Raw genomic sequence first — 14,436 nt, forward strand, 5'->3', positions numbered from 1 at the left:
CAATAAGCCCACGGGATGGGAGTACCAACTTCTCTTTCTTCCACCCAAGTCTGTAAAAGTTTCGAAATCCGTGTTTCTTTTAGCAATGTCCGACTGAACTACTTCCTGGCGATCTCGCTGCGTCTCCGATCTCCTCGTAAGTATTTGCTTTAATGATTATAGGATTTTGAGGGGATAAAAAGGAACTTCAGCTTCAAATTTAAATGAATCGTCCCTGAAACACTAAAAGCTTAAAACTATGGCTTCGCAACAAAATGCTATCGTGACTTCATGAGTGTTTTCGGCTTCACGCAAATTAAACCATTTTTCTTGTAATTCTATTCTCTCCGTCCGATCTAATTTGGCATTTTTCTCCTGAACAAATCACAATGTTCATGTCCTTTTGTCTTTCCCTAATTGAAGATTCTGAATTAGAAATGCCAAGCCCTCTGCCTTTGATATTATGTTTTAGAAATGAACTATGCGCTTTTTAAGTTTATTGTTTTGATTAAATTCATTCTTCACTTACGAACTGTCTATTCTCAGCTATCCTTTCGCCTTTAATTTTTCTGTGTAAATTTTCTGGTAAATTAGTTATACTTGTTTTCTTCGCTTTTCAATATATTCGCCACCGTTGGTTTACTAACATACAATGCTTCTGGTAACCCATGTTTTAATTACCAATTATTACGGTTAATCATAAATACCATAATACATGGTTGTAGTTATGCACTTTCTTTTGCAGGTTGACAAAAAATCAGACATGTCTCAAGCCGTTGTAGATGTTCCTCCCAAGGGTGGGTTTAGTTTTGATCTCTGTAGAAGAAATGAAATGCTCTCAGGAAAGGGTATTCAACCTCCATCTTTCAGGAAAACAGGAACGACCATTGTTGGTCTTATTTTCAAGGTATGTTTGGAGTATCGTTTCTCTAGAGAGTACCATCTACTGATTATTCTTTATGTCTTAGGTTTCTTTGACAATGCGTGCAACGGTGAATTATTTAGACTCCTCTTATCTGAACTTGAAATTACCGTGGTTGATCAATGATTTACAGTTAGAATAGGGTTCTAGGGTAGTAGGTTGTTAAACCATTTGAGTTTCTTAAAGAACCAATCAGGATAAGGGCCATTGTCTAATGTTGGTCCTGACTATCTGGGTTATTGGGAGGGGTGGATTGGCCTAACATTTGGCATTTCCTTTTATGCACAAAGTGGCCACTCTCAGACTTGGACATACTTTCTTACACTTGTTAGTCATAGATTTTACCATTTCATTAAGCAATGGACCTTGAAGAACCAATCACAATAAGATCATGTAATCCAATACCTATCTTCAAGGATCAAAATATCGATACGCACCGATACGCAATTGCTGATACTTTTTCTTTTCTTATTTTTCTAATTTTTTATTTTATCAGCATGAGAGGGTGCTTTCCAGCATCCCAGACTTTCAAAACCCCCAACCCTGTGTGTATCAGTGCTTCCATCTGTCTCCATGACCACCGATATGGATACAATACACCTCATACGGGGCATATTGTATCGATATTTTGATCCTTTCATATCTTCCATGTGTAAATTGAGTTAAGATTTTGATGGAAATTTCAGTTGAAAAAAGTTATTCACAAGTTCATCTGTGCTTATTGAGGATTGTGCTAAAATAGGAGCAGATCCAATGCCTTGATTAGCTACGCTTTCCACCCGGGACTTATTACAGCAGGTCCACAAGGCTTTGGACTAATTATCCAAAATTTCCTTCCTAGTTCCTTACACCTTTATGTGTTAATAACACAATTTCCTTCACCCTGATTATGGAACTTTGCATCCTGGAAAGTATTGTTTTCTGGCAGGGGATCATGGCATGGAACTTATTTTCCCTGATCCTGAACATATTACAAACTGACTATGCAACGGTGAAATGGTTGATAGCATGTCTGATTGAGCTGTCATTCTGTCAATGGATTGGATGATGACCAGGACCTGATTAGTCCAGACATGGATATCTAATGATAGATCCATTTAATAACCACCTTCACTCCAGATACCTGAATGCAATCCTATAGCATATATACATACTTATGCTTACATTTATTAGTAAGCCTGTTTTGCATATTGTACTTTTAATCAAAACAGTGTAGACTGCAGTTTCATGGATCCTTTTTTGTTTTGACCAAGGGTAACTTCATTAAGTATTGTATATCAAAAATATAATTCTTTTTTTTTTTATCAGCAACACAGAATTGATTCATTAAATTAAAAAGTTGTGTCCAACAAGAAGTTGTGGGTAGACAAAAAGTCCACAGAAAACCCACCAACTACAAAGCATAACCCAACAAACAAAGCCACTAGATACAACAAGCCCCAAAAATAGCCCAAAGGAAGCTCCACTAACTATAACATATCCCAGAACATAGATTGTCTTTGAACTCCTTGTTTAGCTAGACCATCAGCCATGCTGTTAGATGATCTTCTAATCCATCTTATTTGAATTGCCATGTCTTTAGAAACTTGCTTAAAGCGCCTGAGCTCATTCCTTAGCCTCCAGATTGCTCCTTCCCCTTTCTTCAGCCAGTTTACAACAAATAAAAAAAAAAGATAATTCTGTGTTCATGAATGCATGAGAGGACATAAAGAGATACACAATATGAATGAACACTAATTTTTATTTGGTAGTAAAGAAAATTTTATTAAAAAATAAAAACAGCTATTTATCTGATGGTGATGGTTGGAAAGTCACATGGATTTGGTTCACATTGGTCTATTTTTTCTATCAATTGCCTTTTCTTATCTTTAATTGGCTAAGATAACTGCTGGGTTGGAGAAATCTTTAGTCCAAGATGCTTTTGAAGTGCAAAGATTAGTCAACAATTATTACCTAGAAGTTGAGAATATGAAAATTCTTGGTGGTGTTATATCTGATCTTTGATTGAAGGTGGGAGGTCTTAGGGCAATATTTTGGGATAATATGTTGTTAAATGTGCCTACGAAAAGTTGAAAACAAAGGGACATTACCTAATGTTGATCCTGGCTATTCCTGGCTCGGGAGGGGTAAATTGGATATGGACCGAACCTTTGAAAATATCCTTGCATATCCTTCTAAGAGTTTAAAATATTGCTAATGGAACAGTGCATTCAAGCATAACAAACACACACAAGAGCTGAAATTTAAAAGAAAATGGAAGAAAAATGGAGAGAGCACACTAGATTTATGTGGTTCAGCTCTTTAGCCTACATCCATGGACGTTCAAGAGTAAGAAATCAATTATAGAAGCTTCTAATAGAGTTACAATGGCTCTCCTTCTACAGCTTTCCTTTCTCTCTTACGTTCTTGTCTTCCTCTATTGTCTTCTTAACACCTTTTTCTCAAAGGCAAAGAAACAACAAAAGGGAAAACCTAATAGATACCAACCCTTGGATCTTAATGGTTTCCAATGGTTGATATTACAAGACATAAAAACCAAAAATACCCTTGATGAAACCCCATAAACCCAACACTCTCCACCTTGGCTTGTAATCGAAGTAAAGTAAAGAGTCCATGTCAAGTAGCTCACTTATGCATTTACAGATCACCAGTGAACTCATACCTCACAATCCATGAGGTGCCATTCTTGCTCCATAGGAGCATCTCCTTTCATCTCATATCCAAGACAAACCACCCAAACTTGTTTGTAGTGACAGGCTTGAGGCTTGGTAAGAATATCTACTATATTTTCATGTGTGCTCACCTAATCCAAGTGTACTTTACCATTGAAAACTATCTCTTGAATCCAATGAAATTTTACATCTATTTGCTTTGTTCTTCCATGGTGCACTGAGTTCTTTGCTAGGTGAATTGCACTTTGATTGTCACACAATAAGATTGATTTATCTTGTTGCAGCCCAATTCATTAACAAAACCTGTCAACCAAATAACTTCTTTAGCTCCCTCCACTGCTACCATATACTCAGCCTCTGTGGGGAACAAAGCAACAACAAGCTGCAACATTGCCTTCTAGCTAATGGGACCTCCTGTTAGAAGAAATATGTAACCTATCATGGAATGACGGCTATCTAAATCCCCCACATAATCAGCAACAAGACCAACCAACTGATGTCTACATGATCCTTTGTCAAACAATAAACCCACATCAATAGTACCTCTCATATATCGAAAAATCCATTTTACAGCATGCCAATGTTGTCTCCTTGGATTTTCCATATACCTGCTGACAATGCTAACTGCGTGAGGCAATATTAGGCCTAGTGCATACCATTGCATACAGAGGGCTCCCAACAACACTACTATATTGTATGTGTGACATATGCTCTCTATCTTCATCAGTTCTTGGTGACAATTCTGCTGACAACTTGAAATGCTGTGCAAGTGGTCAGTGGTGATTGAATTGATTTAGCATTTGACATTCCAAACCTTTCCAAAATATTTTGAATATACTTCCTTTGAGAAACCCATAGTTTGCTTGTATTTCTATCTCTGATGATTTCCATCCCAAGAATCTTCTTAGCTCTTCCTAGATCCTTCATATCAAACTCAACACCAAGTTTGATCTTCAATTCCAAGACATTCTCTATTATCTTTACAAGCTACAAACATATCATCAACATACAACAACAAAATAATAGGTGAACCGTCTTCTAGAATCCTGTAGTAAATACAATAATCATAAGAACTTCGCTTGTAACTTGAATCAACCATAAAAGCATCAAAGCGCTTGTACCATTGTCTAGGTGATTGCTTTAAACCATAAACGATCTTCCAAATTTGCACACTAGACCCTCATTTCCAGGCTCTTTAAAGCCTTTGGTTGCTCCATATAAATGTTTTCCTCCAACTCACCATGAAGGAATGTTGTCTTAACATCAAGTTGTTCAAGCTCTAAGTCAAATTTAGACACCATGGATAACACAATGCAAATAGATGAATGTACCATAGAGGAAATCTCATTATAGTCCACACCCTCTTTCTGGCTATGCCCCTTTGCTACTAATTTAGCTTTGTACTTCACCTCTTCATTATCTATTGTTCCTTCCTTATTACAGAATACCCACTTGCAGCCCATCACCTTTCTATTCTTAGGTGGTTCAATCAAGTCCCAAGTATGATTTCTATTGAGTGACTCCATTTCTTCCTGCATTGCAATTAGCCACTTATCTTTGTCATCTTTGTTGAGTGCCTTGAAGAAAGTCTTGGTTGAGAATTTTCTGACTGGGTGAAGGATTCAAATACAACTGCCTAAGGAAGAAGGGGAGAAGTAGACTTCCTGTAGGGATTGGAGGAGGTTTGTTATTTCAGCAATCTCCACGTCCCTTAGAGATCTTCTAAGGCTAAGGTTCTAACTAATCCCAAAGTAGGAAGGATAAAAGCAAGAGGCAATGGTATCTCCCTAAGTTTGGTTAAGACAAAACAAGTGAGGCTAAGATTCAACTAAGGTTTGATTCCCCCACCAGAGACCAGTCAAAAATTTAATCTTGTTCCCATCCCCCACTCGATATCTAGTAAAGGAAATAAAATTAGTGTAACAAGAGCAGATACCTTTCCAAGGGTTTGGTGCATTCTCCCAGGTCAAGTGGACTTTACTATCCCCACCATTAGAATTTAACCCATATTTGCTTCTGATGATGGCTGTCCAAAGTGTATTTGGCTCAAGAGTGAACCTCCACAACCATTTTCCAAGAAGAGCTAAGTTTCTTTCCTTAATATACCCAATACCCAACCCACCTTCCTCCTTTAGTTTGCAAGCCTGCTCCCTGCTTATAAGATGACACCTTTTTTCTCCACCACTGTCCCACAAAAAATCTCGTTGGAGCTTCTCAATCTGACATTTTACCTTTGAAGGGATGAGAAACACCAAAAGGTAGTAAATAGGTAGGTTAGCTCGAGAGGCCTTAATTAGGGTGAGTCTCCCCCTTGGGAAGCATGCCAAAATCGATTTCCCCTCATACTCAGGTGAGGCCCCATTCTCTAGATCTATAAGGCAGTGAGGTACTTTGAATACCATGAAACACTTGGTCATCAATGAGTAACCATTGCATCTATTTATCTAGATGGAGGAGCCATCCTTTGGTACTAATGGTACTGCAAATCAAACAAACAGGTGACTTGGAGTGGTTTCATAGAAGCTTTGTGCATTAGATTTGGTTCAACAACTTATGAAGACTATGATGAAGCCCTCTCTAGGCTCAAACAAACTAGATTGGTACACAAGCACTAAATTGAATTTGAATGTTTAGCCACTAGGGTGCATGGCTGACCTGAATGAGCCTTAATTGGGTGTTTTATAGGCGGCCTCCATGATGACATTCGAATTGAATTGAAAGACCTTCAGCCAGCAACTATCTTGGCTATTTAATATATATATATATATTAAACACCCCCAACTTGAGATGGGTATATATATATATATATATATATATATATATATATTAAACACCCCCAACTTGAGATGGGTCCAATTTGGCCCAATAGCACTGCCCCACCTAGCATTCCTTTCAAGAGATTAACTTGGGGCAAAATGCAGGCCCGAAGGGAAAAAGGGACTGAGTTATAATTGTGATGGCAAGTTCAGCACGAGGCATAAGTGCAAAGCCCAAAAGGTGTTTCTTCTATAAATCGATGTGCCAGATGAGGATGAATCTTAGGTGACTCTAGAAGAAGGGGCCCACCAAAAGGAGCCCAGGAATCAGGCTCCTATGAGATTTCTCTATAGGCCTTAACCAGTTTCACTTCATCACCCAAGACAATGAGAGTGCACATGCTTGCCTGCCAGCTAGGATTGATTGTGCAACCCACTTCACCCTTCAAAGTACACGTGGCCAATGGTAACTGGCACAGTTGTGAGGGTATTTGCAAGGGACTGGACCTAAAGATACAGAACTAACTCTTTACTGTGGATCTCCATCCTCTGAAATTTAGTGGGGCAGACATAGTTTTGGATGTGCAGTGGCTTCAACAATTGGGCCTCATGGGCCGATTTACTATGGATTTCAATATGGAGGGGGATTGGTGCATTTGTATGGGCTAAGGCTTGACCCCATCAAGGCCATAGATCTCAAGCCTCTCTTGAAAGTGTAGACAATTTGAAGGGGTACAGTATACATGCAAATGGACTTGACTCACACCCCGAACACCCCAACAAAATGGTGTTGCTGAAAGAAAGAATCGCCATCTTTTTTTATTAACAGAAGTAGAATTTTATTAATGAAAGATTAGGAATTACAAGATCTAAGTTCCACTCCAAATCAACAATGATTACAGATTTTCCCAAAACATTTGCCCTCTCACAGCCCCTTGTTTGGCCAGAGAATCTGCCATCCATACCCACTTAAAGGAAACATTTAGTTCCCTTGTTAGGCTTACAATCTCCCTGAATACCCAAGGAATCTAGGAACTATTTCTGGTCCATGATATGACTACTTGGGAATCCCCTTCCACCTCTAGATTGCAGAAACCCAGTTGTTTTGCAAGCCTTAACCCCTGCAGTAGACTAACCAGTTCAGCTGTCAATGCATCACTATGCTCGAAGGGTCCTGAATATAGAGCCACCACTCTACCTTCTTTATCTCTGAATATGCCCCTACCCTTGCCAATCCCCTATTACCAAGGAAGCTTCAATCAAAGTTGAGTTTTATAAAATTGGGGGTCAAGGGCTTCCATTCCATCAATGTCCTTGCCTTGCCTATAGCCGATAGTGCCACCTCTTTCCAGGTTTTCAAGATATCAATTCAATGAAAAGACTTTGAAATCATCCAAAGTTTTCACCCAATGTACAGCTTTCAGCTTAACTCAAGGATTTCTGCATGGGTCCTACTCTTATAATTGAAAATTCTCCCATTTCTTTCTTCCCAAATGGTCCAAATCATCACTGCCCTCGTTGCTTTCCAAAGTAATTTTCCTCTTTTTGTTGGTTGTCTCAAGAATTGAGGATCAAAAAGGCCCGCCACATCCTAAGGAGGAATCCATCTGCACCCAAATAGAAAACATAGCTGCTCCCAAACATAATGCACAAAGGAATAGGAAGTAAAGATATGGGAAATAGTTTCGCCACTATTCAAGCAGAGAGAACACATGTGAGGGGATAGGCATCTATTTGGCCTTTTCTACAGCACTTCACAGGTGTTGACCTTTCCAAGAAAGATCTCCCAACAAAGGGCCTGAATTTTAGGAGGGATAGGCTTGTTCCAAATTTCTTTCACCAGGAAGTTCACCCTCAAACCATTCGTTTGTGTTAAGAAATTGAAAAAGAGGCACAAGTGAAAAATCCATCCGACGAAACTGACTACACCGGTACACCGTATTGTCCTCCCAGAGTTTGATCCAAATAAACTGACTCAAGTTTAACTAATAAAAGCATAAGAGAGTCACATTCTGAATCCCTAAGCCCTCTTCTAAAGCCAGAATCCCAACTTAAACCTGAATTAGAGAAAAAACACAAATTTTGATATAGGTTCAAGTTTCTAAGTGGAGAGTGCATAGAGCAAAGGGAATTGGATTCTCAGAGGATTGTCCCCCATCCAAATATTCTCCCAAAACAAGACTTTTAGCCCATTACTTGCATCATACCGAATGAGGTTGAGAAAGATGGGATATACCTCATAGATTGCTTTCCAAGGAGAGGTTGAAGTTGCATTAGAGGCTACCTTTGCATCTCAGCCACTGTCCAATTGCCCATGTATGCTCTTAATAACCCCATGCTTCGAGTGGGAATCTCCACAACCATTTCTCTAAAAGAGCTAGATTCTTCTGAACCAAATTACCTATCCCAAGGCTCCCCTTCTCCTTCGGCCTACTAACCTGTTCCCAATTAACCAAATAATCCTTCTTTTCAACCCCTGGTTCCCATAAAAAATCTCTCATAATCTTCTCTAGCTGCTTAGCAATATTAACAAGTACCCGAAAAGTAAAGAGAAAGTATACCAGGAGATTTGCTAAAGTGGCTCTGATCAAAGGTTATCCTTCCTCCCAATGAAATATAATTCCTTTTCCAGGAGGTCAATTGTTTAGTAAATCTCTCCACTATTGGTTTCCAAAACCCCATAGTCCTTGGATTCCCACCCAGCGGGAGACCTAAGTACTCTATGGGCCAGTTTTTAACTTCACAACCAAGCACCTCAGCTAATCCACCAATAACCTCCTCTTGCATGTTAACACCTGAAATACAATTCTTTCCCCGATTTACCCTTAGATTAGAGCTATCCTCAAAACTTCTTATCAATGCTTTTAGGTTTCTAAGGGAATCAAAGTTGTAGCTGTTACAAAATAAGATTATATCATCTGCAAACTGCATGTGTGTAACCACAACCTCCTCCTACCCATCCTCCACTCCCTTAGTGAGTTGTCCAAGTCTGCTTTAGTGATCATCCTGCTAAGCACCTTAGCCACCAGGATGAACAAGAATGGGGAAAGAGGATCCCCCTGTCTCAAACGTCTCCTAGCAGGGAAGAAATCTCTAGCAGACCCATTAATCAAGATTGAATATTGCATCGAGCTTAAGCACCCCTTAATCCACAATTTCCATCTCTCTCCCAAACCAAATTTCTCCATTACCTCTAGGAGAAGGGATCACTCCACTAAGTCATAAGCCTTTTCAAGGTCCAACTTACACATCATTCCTTTCTCACCTCTTCTCTTCTTTTCTGCTAAACATTCACCACTAAGATCTGATCCACTATTTTCCTGCCCTCTACAAAGGCCCCTTGGAATGGAGAGATTACTGCCGGTAACACTTTCTTCAGCCTTCCTGAAAGGACCTTAGCAATTATTTTTTATAGGTTACCTACTAAACTGATTGGCCTAAAGTCCTTTGGGGATTTAGTTTCCTTCTTCTTAGGGACTAGTGCAATGAAAGTTGAATTGGATCCTAGGGAGATTTTCCCAATTTGGTAAAACTCATCAAAAACCTCTTTCGAATCATTCTTTAGAGTCTCCCAACAATCTTGATAAAAAGCCCTGGTAAATCCATTTGGACCCAGTGCTTTTGATCTGTGCGTTGAGAATACAGCCTCCCTAATCTCCTCAACACTAAAATTGCTCTCCAGAGCTTTGGATTGGAACTCTATTATCTTAGTCCACTCTAGACTGGGAAGGTTTTGTCTTCTCCCATCAGAATTGGAAAGGATTCCTTTGAAATGATCCACAAAAACCTTTACTATCTTCTCTTCCCTTGTCAGTTCAACTCCGTTTACCTCTATGCTCCTGATGAAATTCTTCCTCCTCCCCTCTGCTAAAGAGTGAAAAAACCTTGTGTTACCATCCCCCTCTTGAAGCCATTTGCATCTTGATTTCTATCCCCAAGATATTTCTTCTTTTCGCAAAAAATCTTCCAGTTCCATTTTCAGCTTCCACCTTTTTTCTCTTTCCTGCTGACTCATTTCCCTCATAGCTTCTTTTTTGTCTAGGGCCTCAATTCTAGAGGAAATTTTTTCTTGGATTTCTTCAAGCCTTCCAAAGTGCTCCTTGTTCCAAGCCTTGATCATCCCTTTTAAAGCTTTAAGCTTGCCTCATGAACCTAAGTGCTTCTTGGATTTCTTTCTATTCCTTGGTCTTTCCTCATCCTACCAGATTTTAATTCTTTCTTTGAACGAGGGGTCCTCCAACCAAGGTTCAAAGTATCGATATGTATCGGCCCGTATTGGCTGATACGTATTGTGCCGATGGCTTACCGATACGCCCCAACACCTTTGAACCGGTTTCGAAAAAAATAAATAAAACTTTTAAAAAAATGTACCGATACAGGCCAATACGCCCTACCGGCGTATTGGCCCGTGTCGATATTTAGAACCTTGCCTTCAACCACATATTCTCAAATCGAAAAGGTGATGAAGTTTATCCTTTCTAATGCCTCTTTTATTTTTTTTATTTTTTAAATGAAATTATCATCCAAGCCTAATAACCATTTCATTATTGCCCTGTCATCATTATCATCCAAGCCTAATAACCATTTCATATCTTCTCCCTATTTGAGTTTCTTTATTCATTTCTCTCTCTTTCTCTTGAAATTTCTCTACAGGATGGTGTAATTCTTGGAGCAGATACAAGAGCCACTGAAGGACCCATAGTTTGTGACAAGAACTGTGAGAAAATCCATTATATGGCACCTAATATTTATTGCTGTGGAGCAGGAACTGCTGCTGATACAGAGGCAGTAACAGGTATTTTTCAAGATTGATTTCTAAATGATTTGTATCATGACTTGCATCTAATTGTTTTCCACAGTTACATTGCTGTGTAATAGTTCTTTCACATGTATCATCAAGGATTCTTCGTTTGTTCTTGTCTTCTTGTTAGACATGGTAAGCTCCCAGCTGCAGCTACACTGTTATCACACTGGTCGGGTATCAAGGGTTGTTACAGCTCTTACACTTCTGAAATCTCATCTTTTCAGGTAAATATTGCTCAGGTACTGACAAAAAATGTTTTTCATTCAGCTATTCTGTAAAAAACAATATTGGGAATTTACACGATGGAAATATATGATACTCACCTAACTGCTTTACCTCTTGTTCAGTTACCAAGGTTATGTCAGTGCTGCTTTAGTACTTGGTGGAGTTGATGTCACTGGACCACATTTGCACACGGTAAAATTTCATGCTTGTTTCTGCTATCCAGGGATGGCAGTCTTTTCAGGTTCTGACAATGCTTGACCTTTATATCCAAAATGCCATATAATGCAGATATACCCTCATGGCTCAACTGACACACTGCCATTTGCTACAATGGGTTCGGGTTCCTTAGCTGCAATGGCTGTCTTTGAGTCAAAGTACAGGGAAGGCCTGACTGTAAGTTGGTCTGCCATTGGTTAAATAGTCAGCTTCCATATATTATGCCATTGATGATTGATCCATTGATATTCAATTCAGCAGAGGACTTACATGCATTTGCCACAATTCAATATAGAATAGTTGTTATGGAACATCCTTGCTATTACTGGAATACTGGATCCAAATTTAGATAATTTGGTGGTGATATTTTATGCCATGACAAGTGATAGAATGATTTTCTCCATCCTTTCTATTGAGTAGATTGGATAGCTAGTACTTCATAGAATAGCCAGTACTTTTTTTTTCCATGTCATCTGTAGTGGGAAAAGGAAGTTGCCTATCTTTTTAGCACTAGATACTGGGGTTGTAGACCATGTGTGACAGAATTAATACAACTAAATGGAAATTGAGGTTTTCGGAATTTCCTTTGCAGAGAGAAGAGGGAATAGAGCTTGTCTGTGAGGCTATATGCTCTGGTATTTTCAATGACTTGGGTAGTGGAAGCAATGTTGATGTTTGTGTAATAACCAAGGTTTGTTAATCATCAATGTACTCCACAATAGAAAAAGAAACTTTTGCATTGTTTTCATGTATTTCCTTTGTTAATTACTTGTGTAGGGCCACAAAGAGTACTTGAGGAACTACCAGATGCCAAATCCTCGAACCTATGTCAGTTCAAAAGGCTATACTTTTGCCAAGGGCCTGACTGGTTAGTACCTTCACCAACAGACTCAAGTCTTTTTGGAATTGCTTCTTATCAACCATTAGATGGCAATATTTTCAGTAAGATCAAATATCCTCAATTAGTTCCCCCATGTGTTTTTTATTTTTAATTCTGACTTGGTCTAAGTTTGCAAATCAAAGAGCTGGAAATGTTGTGGCATGTCTAGCCATCATATGGTTTCAGAAGCTTGTTTCTTAGAGAGGATAAAGCTAATGAAAGTTTTCTTGCATGCAGTAAATGCATAATTGGTTCTTACTGATAAAAAAAAATGCATAATTGGTTCTTACAGCCAGCTAGTACTTATTTTTAAAATATGCTCTGATAAGCAATCCTCCAACAATTGGAAAACTTGGTGATCCTTACCATCTGACCAGTTGATCTTGGTTGGTAATAAAAGCTGTCAATTGGACAGAATTGTGGAGATCCACATTATCTGAGTGTGAGTGGTATTTTTTCTTCTCATGGGTAGTGTTTGAGTGTGCTGTTTTCATGTTGTGTTAGGTTTTCGGTTCCTCCTCTCCCATGAGGATGGTTGTATTTCCATTAGTAGATGCTCCTGGTGCTTAGTGAAGGTATTCTTATCAAAGGTTCTATTAAGGGTTGATAAAATCTTCATTGGTAGATTATCAGGATTAAGAATTATCCTTGTCCCAAACATTTTTGTGGTTATTTGACTTATTTCTCATCCAATAGCTTTCCTGTCATTTGGACTTGTCTGGATTTATGAGAAATGTGCAATTATTTAATGAAAATAACTGTTTCCTTTCGTGATTTACTTGTGCTCTTAAGCAAACTTTTCTTTTTGTTTGCCTCAATTGGCTAGGACAAAAGTGAATTGACCTTTATTGGTATGCTGAGCTCAATGTGTTACTGATCTCGTTGACCTGTTTTATGGTTGCAGAGGTTTTGACAACAAAGATCACTCCATTGAAGGAAAAAGTGGAAGTAATTGATGCAAGTGATGCAATGGAAGAGTGAGATGCCCCCAGTGCCGACCCACGTTTCAGGATGTGTAAAATTGAAATGTTTTGCAAGCTCCAACTATATAAAGCTCTGCTTTCCAACCCAAATCAAACCAGTTTTAAGGGCAACATCCTCGTTACTTCTGATTTCGTCATCCTTTTCAGCGAACATCAGAGTTCTCAGTCAAAGAAGTTCTGGGTTTCTATTATTATTAAAAAAACGAAAATAGACAAAAAAAGTTGTTGATTCAGTGAAGATCCCAGTGTATTTTTCATTTGAGAGGACAGACGTGTGCCCTAATGCCATGTACAGACATTTGCAGCCCAAATTGCTTGTTTTAATATTACATCCCAATTGCCGATTTCAACCACCTGAGTACCTGATGCGATTAATGGCTGGACTGCACTAGGCAAGTAGCTATGGTGGTCATTGTCCAATTACATGTCTCATTTTGAGGAAACCCTCGTTGGATCAAACTCTATACATCACATGGATTTACATGTAATATTGTCTAAAGGTAAAGATAGGAGCATCTTAGGCCCGGGGTCATGGGAACTGTAGACAGATATGCACCTTCATAACTTGAAACCTATACAAAATCAACACTTTCCATCGAATGGATCCTAGCTAGAGCAATGGTTGTACCAAATATCAATAAATTAACCAAGCATGTGGAGTATGGACTATGGAAGCTTTTAGAGTGAATATGTTATTGTTTGTCGATGACAAAAAAATGATTGAAAAGCAATAATAACTCTTAGGAGAATCGGGGCACAATTCATATTGGAGAAGGTCAGCAATTCACAATGAGTATATCCGCAGTGTTACTGTTATGTGTTAGAGAATACCAATCAGGTTAACAGAAACTGTTTTATAAGAGAGTTACAAGGTTAGCAATATGGAGTGTTTTGGGGGATTTAGGAATAGCTCCAATAAATGATAAAATGAGAGAGCTAAAATAGCTAGGGCACATGAGAAGAAGAGAGATCTTACTATTTTTGGTTCTACTTATCTAC

The 14,436-nt window shown here is 38.7% G+C and overlaps 1 protein-coding gene across 2 annotated transcripts; it reads left to right on the forward strand.

Moving 5' to 3' along the window:
* LOC104591540 (proteasome subunit beta type-7-B) lies at positions 1–13,790 on the forward strand. 2 transcript variants are annotated; one of them, XM_010250406.3, is made up of 9 exons: positions 1–136; positions 725–886; positions 10,983–11,124; positions 11,261–11,357; positions 11,481–11,550; positions 11,647–11,751; positions 12,167–12,265; positions 12,352–12,442; positions 13,359–13,790. In XM_010250406.3, the coding sequence occupies exons 2-9, from the start codon at positions 743–745 to the stop codon at positions 13,433–13,435; spliced, it is 825 nt and encodes a 274-aa protein (XP_010248708.1). In that variant the 5' UTR covers positions 1–136; positions 725–742; the 3' UTR covers positions 13,436–13,790. The 2 variants fall into 2 exon arrangements, with proteins under 2 accessions (XP_010248708.1, XP_088760433.1); XM_088904307.1 differs by lacking the exon at positions 12,167–12,265.
* The last annotated feature ends 646 nt before the right edge of the window (positions 13,791–14,436 follow it).

Source organism: Nelumbo nucifera, chromosome 4, assembly GCF_055504915.1.
Source record: "Nelumbo nucifera cultivar China Antique chromosome 4, China Antique-T2T, whole genome shotgun sequence".
Taxonomy (NCBI): Eukaryota; Viridiplantae; Streptophyta; class Magnoliopsida; order Proteales; family Nelumbonaceae; genus Nelumbo; species Nelumbo nucifera.